Source organism: Coffea arabica, chromosome 7e, assembly GCF_036785885.1.
Source record: "Coffea arabica cultivar ET-39 chromosome 7e, Coffea Arabica ET-39 HiFi, whole genome shotgun sequence".
NCBI lineage: Eukaryota > Viridiplantae > Streptophyta > Magnoliopsida > Gentianales > Rubiaceae > Coffea > Coffea arabica.
The window spans coordinates 7,047,072-7,070,070 of record NC_092323.1 but is presented as its reverse complement, the minus strand read 5'-3'; the positions used below and the strand labels follow the sequence as shown (position 1 = coordinate 7,070,070).

Genomic DNA, 22,999 nt, shown 5'->3' with positions numbered 1-22,999 from the left:
CCGGTGGCGGAGTTACATAGATAGGAGCGAAGGCGGACAATTACCCTCTTCCTCCCTCAAATTTGATAAAATTACATAATAGTCTTAAAACTCTTCAATATTTGTAAGTTCGAATCATAATAATTGCATCCCTAGACTTTTTATAAAATTCTCTTCTTTAGTTGCATAAAAATATTACTTTCTCAATATAAATTAGCCTCTTGAGTTCTATATATTCCCTCCTCATCATACATTGGCACTTCTTTTTTTTTTTTTCCTTTTTTTATTTTATTTCACTTCTTTTCCCCCTTTGCTAATAAAATTTTTGGACCTATTTGACGTCATTGTAAAAGAAAAAAATGGATTTGCCCTTTTTAAATCAATAAACATGGATATTTCTTACATCAATCTAATAGACTGTATTAATTTATGTTAAAGTTGATGGTGATACCCTTCTATCTACAGAATCCTCACTCCGTAATTAATTATGACAATAGAAAAACCTATAAATCAATAAATCCCTCATGTTGGTTGTGAAATTCCAACACACAATCGAAAAAATAATTCATCTTTTCTTTTGTCAATTGAGCTAACATGAGTTAATAGTAGAGTATTAGACGGGTGACGTGCATGGGGAATTGTCTACGGCCTACGTAAAATTGCGGCTTCTTGCCACGTCATTCTCCTACTCTTTTTATTTGATGCTGTCTTCTGTTTCACGTACTTGGATTTCAACTGTCAATTTACTGCATCACCAACACCAAAAGGGTTAGTCATACAGCTGCACCTTTTCTGGATAACGAGCGAAAGCGAAGTTGATTGATGTGCGGTTAGGACTGAGGTATCCTACAATTTGGGTAACTCTTTAGTTAGGGTAGGGTATGAAAGTTACGTTTGTTCTGTCTTGGAAACCTCGCTTTTTTAATTTGGAGATAATAAAATTTCTGAAAAGTTTTGAAATCTTTTTCTTTCCTTCGTGATTAATGTGGAAAATATAATACTTCGCCCAAAAAAAAGAAAAAGATCTGGATTTAATTTTCTAATGGATTATTAAAATGATTGATTTTATCCAAGTTTCCCGATTAATAAAGCAAATAAAAAAACAAAACAAATGGCCACGATCACAAAAAGGGCCACCTCAACCGAAACCCCAGAATGGGATCGTCAACGGCAACACCATAAATGATAAAAACCAACACGGACAAGGGACTCACTCCACCACCACCAACTTCCCCTCAAAATTTCTGTCTTCATTCTTTCTACACACTCAGCTTACCATTTGCAAATTACAAAATTGCAATTGGATTACCCGCCCGCCTCTTATCCTGATATCGAAATGTAGCCTTTTAATTTAGTGTATTATAATTTTTCTGCGGCTACATTCAATGCAAATGAAAGTTTTGCGCTGCCGTTACCGATACCCAAAAAAAATGGAAGAAAGAACAATTACTCCTACAAATATTCAAAAGCTGGAAAGATTTGAATATTCAAACACTTTGCAGGAGTTATAATAATAATAATACTCCTCTTCCTTTCTCTTTAATTTTAATTTTTAAACCGTGTTCTCTATTACATTCATCACCTTCACCCGTCCTCGTTTTGCCATTTCGAATTACTCTGCACAAAGGTCCTCAATACGTTGTCGTTTTCTTGTAGAAACAACCTTGTTTTGTCTTTAAATAAGGCTCATTGAAATAACCGGAGATTTTCAGCTGATAGAAGTTTTTAGATAATCATTTTCGCTGTTGATTACACTACCATGAAGCATATGTTGAACCGGAAAAAATTTTTTTTTTTACCGCCACAGAGCACGAATTTTCAGTAGTACTTGGCTCTTTTTTTTTTTTTTTTTTCGGTTTCCCTCCTGGTGTAGAATCGTCGATACTGAGAGTTTCAAGCGGAGTATTATTCTTAGCTGAATGGTGTCAAAAGATGCCAAGCATTAGAGCTCCAGCTGCCAAGAGGACGACGACTCTCACGGTTTGCTTATTTATCTGCTTTGGTCTTTGCCACGTTTTACCGGAATTGCAGTTCACCATTTTTAGTTTGCTGAATTGTTGAATTTCTGTATGGTTGTGTGTAATATAGGTAGCTGTGAAATGTCGGCCATTGACAGAAAGAGATCGTGGCCGAAATATAATTAGAGTTCATAACGATAAGGTATATTCGTTTTACTGCTCTATGATTTTGTGCTTACTTTCTGCTCAGATTTTGCGGAATTAATCAGATTATAGTTTGGTGGAATGTTAGGGAATTTCAGTTTCTAGTTTAACTTCTTGTTTGAGTAATTCAGTTTATGTCATGTACTTTTATTTTAAGTAATGCGCGGTAATGAAAACTATGGAAATTTTAGGAAGTACTTGTTTTGGATCCTGACCTATCAAAGGACTATCTGGATCGCATACAGAATAGAACTAAAGAACGCAGATATAATTTTGATTACGTCTTCGCCCCTATCTCAACGAATTTGGTATGTCTTCTCTAACTTCTATGTAGCTTTCAATTATTTTGTGGTATAACATAGCCCTCTGATGAAATTTGAAAGGCATTAGAAAGCTCAAATATGCAATATTTAAATTTCTTTTCCTCTGCATAATATAGTCTTTGCATTATTTTAGGACGTATACCAAAGAAGCATACATTCTACAATAGCTGGGGTGATTCAAGGTCTGAATGCAACTGTATTTGCTTATGGTTCAACAGGAAGGTACATAATAAAAGCATTGCAAGTAGCCAGTGAGTGGAGCTTACCAGACACATTTGCACTTTGAGAAATATCAAGATAGATTGATAGCTTTCTTAAGCTCATGATTTTATTTGTCTTGCCTGTTTCTCTTTTGCTTTTGGTTTCAAATTTGTTAGTTTCGTGAGGGGAATTAAATGCATGTTAACACATGGTAAGGTATAGGTATACTAATAACTTGCTGTGCATTTTCTGGTAGCCTAAGACATTCTGATCTCAAGGCCTTATGTATCACTGACAGAGGCCTCGTGAACATTTCAAACTTTTCTCATAAGGATCAAAAAATTTTTCACCCCAACTGCAGTAGTATCACTGCCTCTCTCTCATTTTATAACTGGCAGAAGAAATGGAAGTGACAAAATGCATGATACCAAAAGAGTAGTTTTAGTAATGCAAGAGTCTTGCAATTAGTTGTAGCCTACCTTTGAAGGAATAATATATTAATTATTTATTTGGAGATGCCACATTGTCATTATCTTTTCCAGAGCAATGTAGGTTTAAGACCTTAAACTTTGTCCTCTCCTATTCGCTCAGCTTCTCATCCTTCTCTCCCCTCCTTTGGTTCTTTATGTAATGGTACATATATTGTTGCCCTTCGTTCACCTGTATTTTGCAATCAAATGATTGGTAGGCAACATCTTCTCATATCATCACAAGAGGATCTTATCAGATTTTATTCTTTTTGGTTGTGTGATTAATATGCACCTTGTGAATTTTTTTCTTCATCTAATATGGTTTTTTCTTTCCAGCGGTAAAACATATACAATGGTAGGGACTCAAGATGACCCTGGACTTATGGTTCTCAGTCTTAAAACAATTTTTGATCTTATAAAGAAAGATAATAGCTGCGATCAATTTGAAGTTACTTGTTCTTATCTTGAAGTTTACAATGAGGTAGAGTTCCCATATGTAAAGAACAAAAGAAAAGATCTTCATTTTGACTTTTATGATTAATCATATTGGTCCATGTCTGACAATTAAAATGTACAGGTTATCTATGACTTGCTTGAAAGGTCATCAGGTCACCTGGAACTCAGAGAAGACCCAGAGCAAGGAATAATTGTTGCTGGCCTTAGATGCATCAAGGTTCATTTTTTCCTAGGGTAAAACTCAGGTCATAGTGTCATGCTAGATGCCAGCATTTACGACTGTCAGGATCTTTTTCAGAGTATTCGATATATTTACTGCTTTAAGTGTTGAGTATAAACTATGCATTTATGCATGTGTGAGATACGCTCATGTATGTGTATAAGAAGTGTATGTTCAAAGTATAAAACTGTATCATTAAGCTGGTCTATTGGACAAAGGGTATCAGCACTCTATTTCACTCCAGTTACTCATTTGCTCTTATGACTTCCACTTTCTTAATTTGGCTTAGTCAACCATACCAGTTGTTTCCAATTTTGATTTTTGTAATGGGTTGTCACTCACGCCAAGTATAACATTCAGCTAGAGCTGAGGACATAATAAAATAGTCTTAGTACTCGCCTTATCCGTGTACTTGTGGATTGTCAAGAGCAGAAACATTCACAAGCAGCTGTACGCTTTTATCCTTAAAGTCACAGTTTTCAATTTAGGATGCAGCTTCATGTTCTGCTCTGTTCTTATGCTTATACCTTTTCTTGTTTTTCCAAATTCTTTGCTCGATTTGACTCTTAAGACAGTAGGCCCAATAAATATTTCAGTTTGATACTTCACACGTTAACATGCTACTGATTTTACATTTCCTTTTTGAATTTTTCAAACCTAGCTAGTAAAATTCCCTATAGTTCTTGATATGTCTTGGTATGTTTGGGGATCATGGCCTTATAATTAGATTGACCAGAACTACCGCAAGTCTTGAGGAGTAACCATCCTTTTGCTATTGAATCTGATGTTATGTGGTTTCTGTTAGTCTTTTGTGCATATAAATATTGGATTCATCTACTTTGTACAATAGGACAACTCACAGGCCTTAACAACATTGTAATTTCTGTGTGTGTGTGTAATTTCCTAAGTTTCTTCTTTGTCATTTCCAGGTAAACTCAGCTGATAAGATTCTAGAACTTTTGAATTTGGGGAACAGTAGAAGAAAAACTGAAAGCACTGAAGCTAATGAAACTTCATCCAGGTTAGCAATATATTCTTCTTGTGCATCTAGTTGAATTAAGTTGCTGCAGTCTGTTAACTGGTGGCATGTTATGGTGTTCTTGACTGGAACCAGGACTTTTGTATTTTCTGAGTAATAGATATATGGTTAACTGTACTTTAGCCCAGGCCTTTTATGGCCATAAGAAAGCTTCACTTTGACAGGGTTTTTAGGGGTTTCAAGCATGAAGAACGCTCTTTAATTCTGGGATTATGGCTGAATTGGTTGACTCTTCTTAAACCCTGTAGCGTCCAGATTTCTGAGTGCCAAATTTCTCTCTCCGTTTCTACTGAGAAACTTGGGTCCAGCTATTCTTCGTTTTGGGTGATTATCGCAAAGGTTTTATCAGCAGTAATTGAGAACAAAGATTCCATTTAAGCCCATTAATTTTCCTCTAATTTTTGTTATTCCTTTAACTATATACCAACATTTTTTAAAATAAACATTTCTCTAGTTTAAGTAATTCTGGGAAATTAACACTTCCACTAGTATGTGAACTGGGCCTTGTCTGGTATAGTGAAGCATAAAATCTCAATTATGTAGTGGAGAGTCTTGTGTCACCTGTTATTTCACTTATTTGAGTAGAATATGTTTCATCTGAGTTTTGTGTCGAACTAATTTTAGCTTTCAATGGCCAGATCACATGCAGTTTTGGGGATAAATGTGACAAGGAAACAGAGTAAGAAGTATCCCAATCAGGTCATTAGGGGAAAACTTTCCCTTGTCGATCTTGCTGGCAGGTTTGGTTCCTTCTGTTTGTTTGCACTTTAGGTATCCTGCTCTACTCAAAGGTGTTAATTACTTATCATTGCAAACTTTTTTATGCAGTGAACGAGCATCTGAAACAAATAGCGGAGGCAAAAAGTTGAGAGATGGTGCCAATATTAATCGATCTCTTCTTGCACTAGCAAACTGCATAAATGCCCTTGGCAAGCAACAGAAAAAGGGTCTAGCTTATGTTCCTTATAGAAACAGGTATGCTTTCAGTTGTCATGGACTCATGGTTCTATGGTTTCTCTTGTTCTTATATCTAACAGTAAATCCTTTCCAGCAAATTGACACGGATTCTTAAAGATGGTCTGAGCGGTAATTCCCAAACAATAATGATTGCTACAGTATCACCAGCCGATAGTCAGTATCACCACACAGTTAATACGTTAAAGTATGCTGACCGAGCAAAAGAAATCCGGACACACATCCAGGTGAGACTCGTATATATGTTCACATTTGTTTTGAGGAAAATTAAGATGGGGTATTTAAATCTCATTGCATCAAGAAATTCTTGTGGCATGAGGAGATGACAGAATCTATCTTCTTGTTTTGGTGAACTTACATAGAATACCCTTTGATTATGGATTCATATTTGAACTTACTAATGATTGACCACAAATATCTTGGCAATGATCCATCAAATGGTCAGAGTGCTAAGCTTTATTGCTGGTGATCTTAAGGATTGGGGAATCATATGAAAAACCTGTAAGGGTGTGCGGCTGAGCTGTCAAAGAGTCACTTCCCTAATAAATTTGATGATTTTTCACTAAAAGATTCACTTTAAGAACTATTGCTGAATGTTAGTGGTATCTCCAAACCGCATAAGAAGCCCTTATGAGGCATGCAAATTGAATCTTTTTCATAAAAGTGATTCCAAGGAAATAAAATTACATTCAGAGATTGTATGTTGTGTTCCAGAAAGCAAGTTGCGGTTTTGGGTCCTCATGTTGTCCTATATCTTTTTGAATACCATAATTGCATGGTATCTTTCTCCAAAACATGCTATGACAATGCTTTAATTTCTTGAAGGTTTCATCATGTTTATTGGGTTCTTTCCTCATTCCTTGTCTAATGGTATCCTGAATGCTTAATCAATTGACGCAATTTCCAACCATGGTCATAGATTTGATAATCTGTCCATACCCATGTCAGAAAAATATCGGCACCATAAATACACACGTGTCAGACTACCAAAGGATGATCGACACTCTACAGGTAACCTGCTTGATATACCAACATGAAAGTATTATGTCAGGTATTAACACTTCCATGTACAATGAAATATCTGCAGAATGAAGTGAGCCAGTTGAGAAAGGAGTTATCAGAAAAAGAATCTCAACTGAGTGCTAAGCCTGCTGAGAAATCTGTGGATGATGAAATGTCATGGTTGGATGGGTTGAGCCAAGAAACCAGTGAAAATGTTCAGGAAAGGATAAACTTGCAGAAGGCTCTATTTGAACTGGAGGAAACTAACCTTCATAACCGCACTGAACTCCAACAACTTGATGATGCTATTGCAAAACAGCAGGTAGAAAAAAGTGAGAGTTTATTTTACACTCAAAAACATTTTCCAAAACAAGTAGGTGAACTACCAGTGACCTTGTCAACAAAAATCCCCTCTTCTGTCATTCTGGGAGGATGAATTCCAAACCTCCTGCGGATACAAAGGCATCTGAAGTCCAGATTAACTGTTGAGATTAGACATATATGCCAGAAAATCATGTCCAAATGAGTTCCTATTTGCATCACAGGAAATTGAAAAAGATGGAGCAGTTGTGCAGGCTTTGAGACAGAGGCGGCAAGTGATTCTTGACAATATCCGTGACAATGATGAACTTGGTGTCCATTACCAGATGGTGACCATACATAGCTGTTTTTGTAAATTGGTTCCTTCTATTGTAGCTTTCTTATTTTAACAAGTCTTTATCCTGCAGGAAATTGAAGCAAATGAGAAGCGCAGGTATCAGCTACAAGAAATGATTGAAGATGCAATCAGCAACAATGGCAACAAAACCTATTTGCGAGTTCTGAGTCAATACAGACTCCTGGTATTACATCATACATGCATCATTTAGCTTCCGTATCACAACATAAAATGTTAGAAACATTTTCCTTCTTCATAAATTAGACTTAGTAGCTTCTGTTATTTGAGTATTTGTCGAGCTGGTACCTTTCTTCAAGCATGCTTAATGGGTTTGCCCTTTTTGTATTTCTCCAACTTCGCTTATTGGTTGGCACAAGTTGGTTGGGAATTTTGAATGCTGGATAGCCAATGATTGTTAGGGCTTTTTCTGGGCCTGGGAACTTGTTTGCTGTACCTAACAATCCTCGAATTGTGATATGTAAAGGGAATTGCAAACACTGAGCTCCAGTTTGAAATGGCTATGAGAGATCAAATTATTTGCAGCCAGAGGGAAGCACAGAGGAATATGTGGAATCTGCTGCTGAGTTTGGGACTTGATGAGAAGCAGTTATTGGAGCTTACCGAGAAACAAGGGATTACAATTGAAGACTATATGCCAACGCCTCAAGTTGGAGTAAGATACTATCAGCCTTCATTAGATATGGGATGTGGAAGATACTCACCTTCATCTTGTTCCACGAATAATAAGTTGCACACTAGAGCACGCTGTGGTTTTCCACAACACCAAAACTTGAGTGTCAGGTCACTTTCCAAGGACAACTGGACAGTGCCTGGTACATATTGCGGAGAGGAGCATCATAGTTCATATTATTACATGTCTCTCAATCACTCACCGGCAGCATACATGAGGCTTAGTAGTCAGCACTGGTTTGGAAATGGGCCTAACTCACAGTACTGCACCCCTGATAGATCTCCTCTTTATTTGCGTAACTCATTCCCACAGATGAGAACCATGGTCTCGCCTTACAGCAATAGTAGGCAGGAGCAGGTATCTATCAATTAATCACCAACCTGAAATGACACAAGTTATGTCCTTTACATAGTTTGCGTTTTTTTTTTATAATACCATTCCTTTCTTATTTTTGTAACTGCATGTAGTAGCTATTGAATCTTTCGCAGGATATCTGGACAAACTCTATCAGTCAACAAAATCAAGCAACTCTGGGAGTGGGAATGCATACTAGCCAGGACACCCAGGGAAGAACCAATATGACTTGTGCTAGCGACATGTATAATGTGTTTAGAAATAGGCCATTTGAGAATATTCCTGCCGGTCCTCAACTTGTTTCTGCAAAAGCCAATTCCTCTAATCTACCAGAGACATCACAGCTACCTTCTTTTGTTACTTCGAGAAAAAGTTCATTTAGTCCCTGACTGTTGATTCTTATCTCTCCAAAGTTCAATAAACTTTATACCGACTGCCTAATCTCTTAGCCTCCTCTTCATGTCTTTGCGCCCGAGGATTGTACATAATTTTGACTATACTAGGAGTTAGGACCATCGAGAGATGATTGTAGCCAATGGCAAACAGCCGAGTCCTTATTCTGTCCCTTTTCTTGTTCCCTGCGATTCAAATCATTCTTTTACCTTCTCTCTGTTTCAGAATGTTTCCTGAACTACGTAGGCTCGTGATTTTGAATGGGATTTAATTGTACATATATGTGGCAGAGGGTAGTAGTAGCAGCAGCCCGAGTTATCTGTAATGGAGCAGCGGTAAAGGCGCTCATTCAAACTTCCATCTACGTTCAGAAAACGGAGAAATCTAGTGGGTGGTTTCTTCTAGCGTAGAATTTTTGACAAACATTGTTGCAAAGCTCGAAGAATATTTTGCCACTCGAGTTGCAGCTTCAATTTTTATGGGCTACTTCCCTTACAGATTTCATATGTACAATGCATTTGATTATGCGCCTGAAGGCGTCATTATTAGCATTAGTTACAAATCGTCACAACAAACTATTACCACTACTTATTTTGCTATTGAATCAGTAACATGAACGGGAATGCTAGTGTTTGTGTTTAGGCAGAAATCATTTTTAAAAAAATATTTATTTGCATCACAAACACATTTTTTAATACAATCTTTATCTTTCTATTCACCATTTTATTTCATATATATCTCGTAAAAAGTCCTACAATAATTATTCTGATAATATTTTAAATAATCTCCTATCCAAAAACATTTACCGAATCACTCGTTTTTCATGTTTTGATTATTTGGATTAATCTGTTTTCTTTTATCGCAACATATCAATAAAGGTTTTATCACAATATTTTCTCACATTCTAAAGTGGTGAAGATATTGATTTGACCCCATCAGCGGTACCAACTATGTTGCCGCCAGAAGGAGAACCATATTTCTTCTAAAGAATCTCCTAATTCTTCCAAACCAGCTAGAAAGATATTATTATTATTTCGATAATAAATAGTCTAAATGATTGATTTTGAACAATAGATGTCTTTCACATCTAGTTAGAACAATAAGTAATTCCCTTTAAATGGCAATTCCAAAAAAAAAATTCTTCATTAAAAAAGTGTATTTTTCATCAAAAAAATGTATTCGTAAAATATTTGAAAAAGGAAGAGATATTGGACAGTTTTAAAAGTTTTTTCCTTAGGAAAATCTCTTTCTACTGGAAATTCAAAAAGTTTTTTTTTGTTCAACAAACAAATAAATAAGTAATAAAAGTTTGGAATAATCGGAATACACTTAAAAATTGATCCATTTTCAATTTTCTATGAAATAGAAAAATTTCATCATCTCTTGAGTTGATGTAATCAATATGAAATAGAATTAAATTCATTCTTTTAGTTTTAAAAATAATAATTTTTTGGTTACTGAATTATTCCAAAAATCCTAGTACTTTTTACTGACAAAAAAATAAAAATTTTGTTGACAAACGAATAAATACAAGGTAAAATGTTTACCTTTCTTTTTCTCATTTTCAAGATGAAGAAGTTTATTCTGTCGTTAAGGTAGAGAATTGAATCAAGAATTCTCTTTCTTCATTATCAATTGAATCACTGTTCGCGACCCAAGAAAGAATCGATCAGGGGCGGAGGGAAGGGGGGGGGCCAGGGGGGGCAACCGCCCCCCCTCCAATTGTTAAAAAAAAATTTCTAAGTAAAAAAATTTTTATTATTATGTTTTGCCCCCCAAAAATTGATCAAAAAATTCACTTTGCCCCCCCAAGTTTCTAATCTTGTGATATATATGTTCACAATATTTTTTTTGTAAATATATTTTACTTTCATTGCTATAGACTCGCCCCCTCCAAAGTTAATTCCTAGCTCCGCCACTGGAATCGATTACATTTTTTATAGGAATAAATTGACTAGAGTTCTTTTTGTTTCATTTCGCCCTTCGTTTTTATTTATTCTTTTAGTTTTCTTTTCCTATTTTTATTGAAAAGTATTCGAGTTATGTGAACTATCAATGCTTACTGCTTAGTTTATCTTGGACTCCAAGCCAGAAAGGATGAAAGCGAGTTGATACACTAATTCCTCATCCGCAAATCAGCCCTTCTCATGGGTTATTTTGTCTTCAAGTTCTGGTGGATGGTACAAAAGTACTTGAATAAAAAATCTTCTTCCATCTAGGGACGATGCTCGTTTCTTCAATATTGGACCATCCATTGCAGTTAGGCCTGTCAACGGGTCGGGTCTAGACCCGGATCCGGACCGGATCCGTGAAATTATTGCGGGTATGGGTAGGGATTTAATTCCGTTTCCCGGATCCGTTTTGTCAAACAAAAAACGGGTCGGATACGGAATATAGTATTCCGACCCGTATTAGACCCCGATCCGGATATAAATGAATTAATAATTTAAAAAAATATATATTTATCAATATAATTTGATTAGGGTGATGTATTTGAATAAAGTCAATTTAATTTCTTTTCTTATTTGGTTTTTTCTTTGCATTAGTTAGAAATTAGTTTACAAATATAATTTTTTCTCATTTTTATTAGAAATTATAAATTTTGCTAAATTTGTTCGGGTAGACCCGACCCAGATCCGGGACCCGCCGGATCCGGATCCGGAACATAGAATACAAGACCCGTCGGGTAAACGGGTCGGATCCGGGTCCAGTACAGTAATTCGGGTCCGGGTCCGGAATAATGAATTCTGGCCCGAAACCGGCCCGTTGACAGCCCTAATTGCAGTCATATCAACTTTACTAAATTATTTAGTAATTCCTTTTTGTTATTGACTTGTTCTAGTTAGCCTTACTATTGGTGTTTTTTTTTATGGATTGCCATTTCAAGTATTACTTCCACTAGAAAAGCACTTGTCATTCATTGGTTATTAGCGGCATCTCGAAAACATCCAAGTCGAAATATGGCTTTCAAATTAAGTTCCATATTAGTGGATGCTGCCAAAGGGAGAGGCGATGCCATACACAAAAAGGAAGAGACTCATAAAATGACAGAGGCAAATAGAGCTTTTGCATATTTTCGTTAATCTATGAACAGAATCTATATATCTCGATCAAAAAAAAATCAAGAGAAAAAGAAAGGATCAGAATATGTAATGTTACACCAATCAAAAAGATAGTTGTCACTACTGGACAACCAAATGGATTTTGAAATTTATTAACATTCTCTAAAAAATATACTATTAATAATCCGCAGGTACTGGAACCATTAAAAGAGTACTCAACAATTTATTTGGTACTGTACAAAGTATTTGAAATACGAAAAAGAAATACCATTCTGGTAATATTTCCAAATGAGTTGCGAATGGATCTGCTGGTTCACCAACCATTGATGATTCTAGAACCCCTAAATCTACGTTACGTGAAATAGTACCTATAATTACTACTGAAAAAACATGTATAAAAGATCGCTGGGCCAGGCGAGCTCTTCATAATAATTATGACAGTTATTATTACTACCATGAGTTTGGGACAATTGGTAAGCGGGTTATTGAAATAGCTGATAAGCAGTTGCTAATGCTAATGGTAGGTTGCTAAGGTCGCAAGTTCAACTCACTTTGAAAAGTTCTGAACCTGACCTCCGCTTTCGAGTAAGAGCCGGACTTTACAGCATTCTCCGAGTCAAATTCAGTTTAGTCTTACTAAAGGCAAGGATACCGAGTGCCAAAAGCAAAAAATAAAATAAAATAAAAGTTATTACTACTAGAATAAAATTGAATTTTGGTCAATCCCTATTCCCACAAGGTTCAGATTCCCAGAAGTTTTGTCCGAGTACAAATTCAAGTCGATCACACAACATTATTATATTGCGAGACTTCTCAGCAAGCAATCTCCATAGCTTTTGCTTTTGGCTCATTGCGTGGTCTCAGGCTGGCCGAGCCTCCGGGAATCCCGCTTGCCGCACGAGTTACCGGTGAGTCTCAGGCTTGGAGCTCAAATCCGGGTGAGTTACCGGTGGTCGTTAGATTTTCTCACTCCATCACTTAATACCACATCCATACTACGGGCAAGTGTCATTCCTTAAACCCCTTCTAAACACCAACTCCGGCCAGAAATCCTTCTCCAGTTTCACCCAGCACCACCCATAAAAACAAGGGGCAGAAGAAGATTTAGTTTTTGGGAGCATGGCTTCAGCAACAACAGAACCAGCAGAAGCCTTCAAGCCCTACAAGCTAAAACATAACCTAAGTGGCCACAAAAGAGCCATCTCCAGCGTCAAATTCTCTGATGACGGCCGACTCCTAGCCTCTGCCTCCGCCGACAAAACCGCCTGCACCTGGTCTCCTTCCGACGGCTCCCTCCTCCAAGAATACCAAGGTCACGACCAAGGAATCTCCGACCTCGCCTTTTCCTCCGACGCCCGGTACCTCGCCACCGCCTCTGACGACAAAACCGTCCGCCTCTGGGACGTTGCCACCGGAAGCCTAGTCAAAACCCTCTCTGGCCATACCAATTACGTCTTTTGCGTCAACTTTAATCCTCAGTCCAACATGCTTGTTTCCGGGTCGTTCGACGAAACTGTTCGGGTATGGGATGTTAAGTCGGGGAAGTGCTTGAAGGTTTTGCCGGCGCATTCAGACCCTGTGACGGCGGTTCATTTTAACAGGGATGGGACGCTGATTGTATCTAGTAGTTATGATGGATTGTGTAGGATTTGGGATGCTTCAACTGGGCATTGTATGAAGACTCTGATTGATGATGAGAATCCACCTGTGAGCTTTGTGAGATTTTCGCCCAATGGAAAGTTTATCCTCGTTGGAACTTTGGACAATACCTTTGTAAGTGCTCTGTGTTTCTTTTCTTTTTTTTTTCCCTTCCTTCTTTTTCCTCTCTTTTCTTATGTTGCATTGCTGGTGTCTTTAAGTGCAATATTGGATTTTAAAGTTTCTGAGCATAATAGTCTGTTGTGACGATTTTTTTGGTGCATCAGTTCTTCAATTGTTTGTTATTGCGTTTGTTAATTTCTTCGGACTTGTTATGGATGAACTTGTTGTTATAAGAGGTATTTGAGAAGTTCATCACGGGCTTCAAGTTCATTCTAGTAGTCGCAAAGCGAGAAAATTTGTAATGCTGGCCATTGTAAATGTAGTAGCATGGTAATAAAACTGATTGTGCTCTGTTGTTAACCTGAGCAGAGACCTAGTCTGTGTTTTGATGAAATCCTTCATGTAAAATGCAGGGGAGATTGCAATGCAATCTTCTTGGAGTAGAATACCTAACATTGCCTTAGTTTGGATAAGTGAGGGTGGTACAAGCAAATTCAAGCCTTGTGATTATATGTGTAGGGCTGAGTTTCTAAAGTCTTAAGTTCAAGGCATGCATGACGCCAAAAAAAGCGTCAAAAACATACTGAACCTAAATATTGTGGCACATACTAAATATAGTCCGATGCCCACTTCTTGATTAGGCGTGGTGCAGCAGGCTGATTTTTGACATGTTTGAATGTACTAAAACGAGTGCAAAGGAAATAAGAGGTGCTTATCTTATGATCAATCATAATTAATAGATTATGAGGTAGAGACACAGACATTTTGTGCTAGTACTTTTTAGCATATTCAATCTCATTCACTTTGTGCTAATACTGCTTTTCTGATTTCCTGCTGCTGGCTACTATCCTTGGCTGCTCTTTAGAGTCAGCATGGTTACAACAATCCAAAATCTCACTTGGTGTGTACAACACATAATTCAGACTGTGGATATGAGACTGCATCATGGTGAATGTTGCATTTTCTCGAGTGTTGGATTTTTGTGGTTGTCAAATATGATGATCTTTTATCGCAAGCTTTGTGCACTGCCTTACTGCATTTGATCATATATTATCATCTAAGGGGCACAGGCTTGAACACCTCTGGGTACTTTCTGCCAGGGAATAAATTTCTTTCCGAGATTTATTAGAATGGTATAGTTCCATTTAATGCATGGTGCCACACTATATGCTGTTTCTGGTAATTTGCGGAGTCCCGTTCCCACTGTTTCATACTGACATAAGTGCAACGGTGTAGTTTTTGGGGCTTGGGTTCAAGAAATGCTGAACTGTTATCATACTATGCAGATGCTTTGAATTTTGGGGATCATTTTGCATGTATGTAAAACATTTTGGTGTGGTTGCAGCGGCTTTGGAACTTCTCAACTGGAAAATATCTGAAAACCTACACAGGCCATGTCAATTCAAAGTATTGCATCTCTGCTACATTTTCGGTGACAAATGGCAAGTACATTGTAAGCGGTTCAGAGGATAATTCTATCTACTTATGGGAGCTTCAGTCAAGGAAGATTGTTCAAAAACTGGAAGGTCATACTGATACTGTCGTATCTGTATCATGTCACCCAACCGAAAACATGATAGCATCTGGTGCTCTCGGAGAGGACAAGACAGTCAAAATCTGGACTCGGGAGGACTGAGTTTGTGACCAGCATAGGGGATTTAGTAACATTGACAAGTCCTCTCTCCTGGTCGTGAAATTTGACTTCCCAGTTGGTGAAGATGGATTGCTCGTGGCAAGGATCTCTGATTATTTGTAGATGCAGGTAGTTATTCAAGATAGTCTATTGTAGCCTTATTGTTTGTTTTCTGCTCATACGTAATTTAGTGTGAGGGGAAAGTGTCGTTCTTCTGGGAGCTGAATGGACAAAATGGTTAATTCATCTGAACGACAGTGTTCTATTTCCCCCGTTCACTATGCATCTTGTGTTAACAAAACATGGGGGGGGGGGTGAATTGTTTCATCATCTAGACCCTCTGGTGGTTGTCGGTACATGAAGTTAGACATTGAGATGTGTATGTTGCTGACGAATGTTTTCTCTGATGAACTGAGATTTGAGATTGCAACTTTGGATGTTGCTATCATTTTTGTAAGCAACCTCTGTTATGTGAATCTCTCAACTTGAACTTAAAATATATATATATAAAAAGAAAAGAACTGGTCTTGGACTCTTGGATTCTACACGGCAAGTAGTGTATAGAATTGTGGGTAACAGTAGTGAATCCTTTTGAGAAAGTAGTATTAGAGACATCCTTGAATGCCATTGAAATGCAGGCATCTCCTTTGCACTTAATATATTAAGCACTTCTTAATTTGCAGATAAGATTTCAAGTGAAAATTTTTTATTGAATTTTGTGAATTGCTTGTACATATCACACCCCTTACACATATGGTACACTCTTGTACACATATGCTCTCCCACAAAGTATATATTTGTTCTCAGCACAGATAGACATATTAAGTACTATCTCTTAATTGTTCAATTATTTTTTCTCACACTCATGAATTTTCTTTTTTTCCAAATATACAAATGAGGACAATTTTTTTTTAGGGAGAGGGGGGGGGGGGGGGAGTATATAATATTTGTGCAATATTTAATTCAGTGCTATAATTCAATTTAGTTGTGCCTGTCTCAGTGCCTGTTTGATAACATAAAAAAGTGCTGAAACTGAATTCATTCAGACATTCAGATGTTGTGGGTGTTTGATAAATAAAAATTCACCCGCTGAACTTATTAAGTGGTGCTGAATTTGTATGTATTTTTTTCAGCACAAGAATCGTAGCTGAATGCTTAATTTGATAAGAATCAAGAGATTTACTTCAACTATTTTATTTTATCTACCAAATATATCCTTGTTTGTTAATTACATTCAAAATCCTTATCTAATTAAACAACCTAATATTCCCTATTCAAAATCCTTATCTAATTAAACAAAACAACCTGATATTCTCTATTCAAAATTTTTTTTTAACAATAGTATTTTTTTGCAATAATTTTCATCCACAAACATTTATATTTTGATATATATATATTTTTTTGCAGATAACTATTATTTATGTGATGCAGCTTATCCACACACACGTGGCTTTATGACACCATATCGAAATATTAGATATTGGTTGTCTGATTTTCGAAATGCTTCTCGTCCAAGATGAAAAGGAGAACGCTTTAACCAAGCACATGCAAGATTGAGAAATGTAATTGAACGTGCTTTTGGAGTATTAAAAGCTCATTTTCCCATTCTCAAAACGATGAAACCATACCCTTTCCCCACACAAAAAAACATTGTCATTGTATGCATTGTTCTTCACAATCATTGTCATTTTCATACCTAACAATTTTAAGTTAATTAAATCATAGGTTCTATTTCCTTTTTGGATTAAAAGATAGAAGGGCAAAATTGTACAATTTAGCTTATTAAGCATTAAGTTATGAATATTTATCAAACAGTATAAATAGATTCAGCATTAAGATTCAGATATTCATATATCTCTTTTCAGTGCTTAAAATTCAGCAAATTAATTATTTCAGTATTCAGAATTCAGATTCAGTGTTATCAAACGGAGCCTTATAGTATATTCTATTCACCAGTTGATATATATTCTAGAAGATTTTCAATAATATGATGCGTCATTTCCCAAGACTTGCTCCATCAGAGCATCCACAATGCTATTACACTTTGTGGAGTGTAATCCACATGCCACGTCAGCATTCCACTTTCTCCTCTTTTATTACACTTTCACTCACAATGGATTACACTCCACAAGGTGTAATAGCATGGGTCCACAATTAATCAAATATTTATTTTAATAATGCATAACTCATATCCCATAAATAAATAAAGTAATTTTTAAAACTAATTTTGTTATTTTTAAAAAATAAAGTACTAACTTTCGTTAAATTTTGTACATTTTGAATTTTTTTATTTTCTAAAAATGATATTATTAATTTTTAAGTTTGAATAATATATCTTTTTCTATGTTTCAAAAATAATATATTGTTATTTTTTAAAAAATAATTATGTAGGAAATTAAACAAATATTTGATACTTCAAATGCGAAGATATCATAATAATCCATACTTAATTAATAATTCGGAATATAATTAGTTGAACTCCATAACATAATATTACATAAGTTAAATCAAATAAAATACAAATAGGAAGAAAATTCAATGGATTACACGCATCACCTGTGTGATGCGTGTAATATCCATGACACGGCTCCAATGGGGAGCCGTGTCATGGAGGGGTGTAATGGCTCCATTGGAGCTGCCCTCAGTTGAACGCTAACTTTGGTGATCTCACCAGAACAGCATATGTGATCTCAAGCCGTCATACTCGTTCAATCCCTGCGCAAACGTTGCTATTCTGGTAGTAGTAGTACTTTCCAATCACTCAAGTTTTTCCATTGAAGACTCGGACCAAACGTCACAATCCCTAAACGTTGCTATTCTGGTACCACTTTCCAACCTCCAATCCACAGCAAGTTTTCCCATTAGAGACTCGCACCAAACATTTCACAATTCCGGAATAGAAAAGATGAGGAAGGAGGTGGTGGTGGCGGCAGTAACTGTAACAACTGCAGCTGCTGCTGTCGCTGCGATGGTGTTAGTGAGGCACTGGAAGCGCCAAAACGAGCGAAGTTGGAGGCATGCAAAGCGCATTTTGCGAAAGTTTGCGAGGGAGAGTGCTACTCCAGTCACCAAACTTTGGCTTGTGGCTAATGACTTGGCGGTTGACATGCAAACCGGCCTTATTTCTGAACAATCCAAACTTGGCATGTTTCCTTTCTACTCCGGTTCACTTCCCACCGGGTAATTTACACTGCTCCAAATGATCAATCTCCTTTGTTTCCAAAAATTTGATTTTAGACGCAATAGTAAATAGTCACACCATTGTGTAAATTACATATATATATATATATATATATATATATATATATATATACACGTATATTGTGGCAGTGATGAGAAGGGGGTATACTATGGAATAAACCTTCGCGGTGATAATTTCTTGATTCTAAGAGCGCAGCTTGGAGGGAAGAATGAAATTTTATCTGAATTCCAGAGGGAGGAGGTTCAAATTCCTTCCCGTGTAATTTCTGCCGATTCCAAGGTAAGTACTAGCAGTTGTTTTCATTTCTCAAATATGTGAGTACTTAAACCTCAGGTTGTGGACATGGCAACTCTAGAACATAAAGTGAAAAAGAAAATGGTGGCAGTGATTAGTAGCAATAAATAAATACGGTCTTACCCAAATGCCTGTCGTCTTCAATTTCAAATTAAACAACTCAAAAGGCCTATGTTTGTTGATTTTCTCGAATATTGCTTGAGGGAGGAGTAGTACAAAAGTCAAAAGTCATTCGCTTTCCATTGTTTAATTGTGTGGAAGAAATATTTAAGGGATAATATTTCAACTTAATAGAATGAATCTTCCATAAAGGCAGCAGGCAAGGTTTTGTCGAATGTTTTTCGTCAGCTAATCTCTACTCAAGTCCACTTGTTCATGCAGGAATTATTTGATCTAATTGCCTTGGAGCTTTCAAAATTTGTTTCTCTTCATGAAGACCTTACAGGAAAGACAAAACTAGAGAAGCTTAAACTAGGATTTACAATATCACCTCCGGTTGACCAAGCTGCAGCCTCCTCGTGCAGAGGCATCGATTGGAGGAGGTTAACAGATGACACAGTTAAGTCTGCTCCTTGATTTGAAGCTTTCCCGGTTAACATGTTGCATATGTTGGGAACTATCAGTGAAAGTCGCCATGAAAATCTTGTAAATTTACCTTCCTAGAAAACCTGCTTTATTGCAATAGAACTAATTTAGAAATTATGGCTCGCCAAAAAAGAAACTACTGTGTAGTATTCAAAATTTACAGTGAAAATGACACATTGATGTAAGAGCTTACCTTTCAGAGTCTGCGAGTGATAAGAGGATCTAGATCCTTAATCTAATTATTGAGGTTCCACTGAAATGGCTTCCATGATTTCACTTATTTATACATGATTTGCAGAGGAGTGTAAGGATTGCCACAATTTGATTCCCATGAAAGGATTTCATGAATTTTTGTAGATTCCTCAGACTCCATTGTGTAGTAATCTTGTTCAGAACAAATTCATCAGGTCAGGACACAGATGATGACTGAAATTAATGAGGCTTTGCTGAAGCATGGCGTGGAAATGCAAGTTTCTGCTATGGTAAGATCCTCAATTTGGTGGTTAGTTGTAACTGGGATTCTGTAATTTTTGTGCAAGTAAACCCCAAGTTTGACGAGAGTATAGCGTCTCCAAGCTAGGAATTGACTCAAATAGCTTGGCGATTTCCCAGGTGGATGAAGTCATTGGCTGTTTGGCTGGGGCAAGGTACTACAGTAGAGAAAGTGTCGCTGCACTTAGTTTAGGGATGGCCGTTAATGCTGCTTATATGGAATCAGTACAAGAAGTTCAAAAGTTGCAGGGCCAATTATCCAACTCTGGAGAAATGGTTGTGCTGTCATATGTTGTATAAGCACATATTCAGATTATATAGGCATCATATCCTGTAAGTTGTTGACGTGCTTATTATAACTCTGCAGGCTATTAGTGTGAATTGGGGAAATTTTAGTTCCATTCACCTTCCAATGACAGAGTTTGATGCTTCCTTAGATTCTGAAAGCACAAATCCTGGTAGCGGGGTAGGGAACTTGGATATCAGGTGTCTGAATTCGCATTCTAAGTCATACGAATCCCTTCCTGAATCCTGTTTTGTTTTGTCTCAGATATTTGAAAAGCTTATTTCAGGGATGTATTTAGGAGAGATTGTTAGAAAAGTCCTACTGAAGATGGCGCAAGAAGCAGCTTTATTTGGAGATAACCTCCCAATCAAGCTCACCATCCCATACTTGTTGAGGTAAATGGAAGTCAATATTTTGTGACATTATATAAGTTCGGTAGCAATTCCAGAACTGAGATGCATTCCTTCATGTCAATTAAGCAGAAAACCAGACACTTGGAGCTGGTATGACATTAATGGTTTTGTAAATTTATCCGTACAGTTCAGGAAAGAAACTACGCTTAAACTTTGACGTTGAGCAGGATCAAATTTTTTTCCCTTTGATGTCATAATTCTTTGAAGCAATCGAAATTGATGCAAAGGTGGGATTATGAATTGAAGGAATGTAGTAGGAGAATCAATATATTTTTCTTTTCTTTTCTTTTTTTTTGGGTGGAAAGGAAGACAGTTCACGATAGACCATTTGATTATTAGACTACAAGCCATTCTATGCACTCGTTCATGGAATTAGGAAGTATGAGATATATTCTATCATAAGTCTTGTGCTTTGACAGGTCACATGATGTGGCTATTATGCACCAGGACACATCAGAGGATTATGAAATGGTTGATGAAAAACTGAAGGAAATATTCGAGGTAACTTTAACCATCTTCTCATGTAGAAATTTGCTAACTCTCTTTTTATGACCACTGACAACACTTTTTCCGGACATAATCAAAATTCAGAAGCACACTTTGTCATTCCAAAATAGAGTATTTTGTCTGTGACTAACCCCAAAAAAAAAAAAAGAAAAAGGAAGCTTAAAACTTGTTGGCGATTGCGAATTTAGTTACCATGTCATATGCATAATAGTACTAGTCGTTGTATCTTTCAACTTCTGCCCATCAGTCCACAAGCAATTGGTGCTTATCATGTCATCCAAACTGGTTAAAACTGATTACACAAAACTGCTGGTCTGCACAAGCACAGTGGCTCTTAGTAACGCACCACCAATCTATCCCAGATATCCAACACTACACCAGTGGTGAGAGAAATCGTTGCAGAGGTCTGTGACATAGTTGCAGAGCGCGGAGCTCGTCTTGTGGGAGCTGGAATAATGGGGATTGTCAAAAAACTCGGAAGAATTGCTAACAAGAAGAGTGTAATTACGGTTGAAGGTGGACTGTATGAGCATTATCGCATCTTTAGAAACTATCTGCATAGCAGTGTTTGGGAGATGCTGGGGAGTGACCTTTCTGACAATGTGATTATAGAGCATTCTCACGGAGGTTCAGGAGCTGGGGCTCTCTTTATTGCTGCTTCACAGACGCGAGATGCAGATTCCTAGGCACACCATTTTGAACCCTGTTCCTGTTGCCCCTATATTATTGTAATCTGATATCGAGATTGTGGAATTTTGTTCATTCATTTGTTAAGACTGTTTATTTTTTGTCTTTTTTTTTTGTTTTAACAACTCAGACCAAGCAACAGAGTCAGCAGCCAAAAAATTAAATAAAAAAAAAAAAAAAAAAAAAAAAAAAAAGGTGGCCGCTAAAAGTGCAACGTTTAATTTGGATCAACTTGAAACTTGGCCGTGTCGTTAGAATTGGGCTTGTCCGATTCTGTATCATTGGTCTTGTCCATGCCTAAGCTATGGCTAAGGCACCAAACTCTCATAATTTGATTAAATTCCAACAGAGTATCTCGAGCTCCAATCAATTGCAGATGACTTCAAATGGTTTAATCCTAAGACTCCTCCAGAATGGATTTCAATTCTAAGAACAAACCATCCGAGTTCTTCAAATCCTACAAATAAAGGATCCTCCAGCCCACGCGAGTGGCGAAGTAAAACAGAGAGCAAAGAAACTCGAAGGCCTTTAGCTTGAAGCCTTGAAACATTTACATCCAGTTTCCTTGTCAGCACGTGACATGCGTATGACATTCTCTTGCACGAAATTTTTTTGTTTTCTTGTGGGTAAAAAATAAGAAGACATGTTAGTAGTATTAAATAATAATAGAGCATTGTATTTGTCTATCTTGCAGCAGTGTCGAAGATTCTGCACAAAACTGCTATCAAATCAAACACGCAAAGTGAGCCAGAGTTTGAAAAGGACTTGAGAGGGGCGAGGTGCAAACACAACACAGTAAACAACATCGTCTCATTCATTGTCTTCTTCTTCTTCTATTTCTTCTGCAATCACGCACTGGCCACCATGTATTATGTTCATTTAACTTACAAGAAGATGAGATAGCCCCCCCCCCCCCCCCCCAACCCAAAAAGAAGGGAAAAAAAGAAAAGAAAAAAGTAGTACTCCATTCAGCAGCCTTTTCGTAGAAATACCCATAAAAAAATGAAGCAGCGAAGATGGAAAATGGTCAGAGTAATAACCTGAAATGATGACTAGTACCAACAAATATAGATTCTTCTTTTTGAAATCGCCCAAATGCGTCCAAAGAAAGCTTGGGCCTTTTGTTTCGGCCGGGGAAAGATAAGACAAAGACC

General features: G+C 37.0%; 3 protein-coding genes across 6 annotated transcripts; all 3 read left to right on the top strand.

The window, feature by feature from the left end:
- The first annotated feature begins 1,121 nt into the window (after positions 1-1,121).
- Positions 1,122-9,448, top strand: LOC113702454 (kinesin-like protein KIN-8B). 4 transcript variants are annotated; one of them, XM_027223672.2, is made up of 16 exons: positions 1,122-1,959; positions 2,068-2,139; positions 2,333-2,449; positions 2,598-2,686; positions 3,472-3,616; positions 3,713-3,808; positions 4,741-4,832; positions 5,489-5,590; positions 5,679-5,825; positions 5,902-6,052; positions 6,774-6,836; positions 6,913-7,149; positions 7,373-7,477; positions 7,556-7,669; positions 7,970-8,533; positions 8,665-9,448. In XM_027223672.2, the coding sequence occupies exons 1-16, from the start codon at positions 1,912-1,914 to the stop codon at positions 8,917-8,919; spliced, it is 2,397 nt and encodes a 798-aa protein (XP_027079473.1). In that variant the 5' UTR covers positions 1,122-1,911; the 3' UTR covers positions 8,920-9,448. The 4 variants fall into 4 exon arrangements, with proteins under 4 accessions (XP_027079473.1, XP_027079472.1, XP_071916347.1 ...); XM_027223671.2 differs by having other exon boundaries at positions 8,647-9,448; XM_072060246.1 differs by having other exon boundaries at positions 7,970-8,570; positions 8,665-8,841.
- Positions 9,449-12,666: 3,218 nt separating this feature from the next.
- LOC113701064 (uncharacterized) lies at positions 12,667-15,836 on the top strand. The gene is made up of 2 exons (XM_027221533.2): positions 12,667-13,758; positions 15,092-15,836. Exons 1-2 carry the CDS (start codon positions 13,105-13,107, stop codon positions 15,380-15,382), a joined length of 945 nt encoding a protein of 314 aa, XP_027077334.1. The 5' UTR covers positions 12,667-13,104; the 3' UTR covers positions 15,383-15,836.
- Positions 15,837-17,933: 2,097 nt separating this feature from the next.
- On the top strand, positions 17,934-21,950 carry LOC113701327 (probable hexokinase-like 2 protein). Its single transcript, XM_027221916.2, has 9 exons — positions 17,934-18,559; positions 18,710-18,860; positions 19,257-19,433; positions 19,868-19,942; positions 20,073-20,228; positions 20,320-20,418; positions 20,503-20,633; positions 21,071-21,152; positions 21,521-21,950. Exons 1-9 carry the CDS (start codon positions 18,285-18,287, stop codon positions 21,842-21,844), a joined length of 1,470 nt encoding a protein of 489 aa, XP_027077717.1. The 5' UTR covers positions 17,934-18,284; the 3' UTR covers positions 21,845-21,950.
- Positions 21,951-22,999: the final 1,049 nt, after the last annotated feature.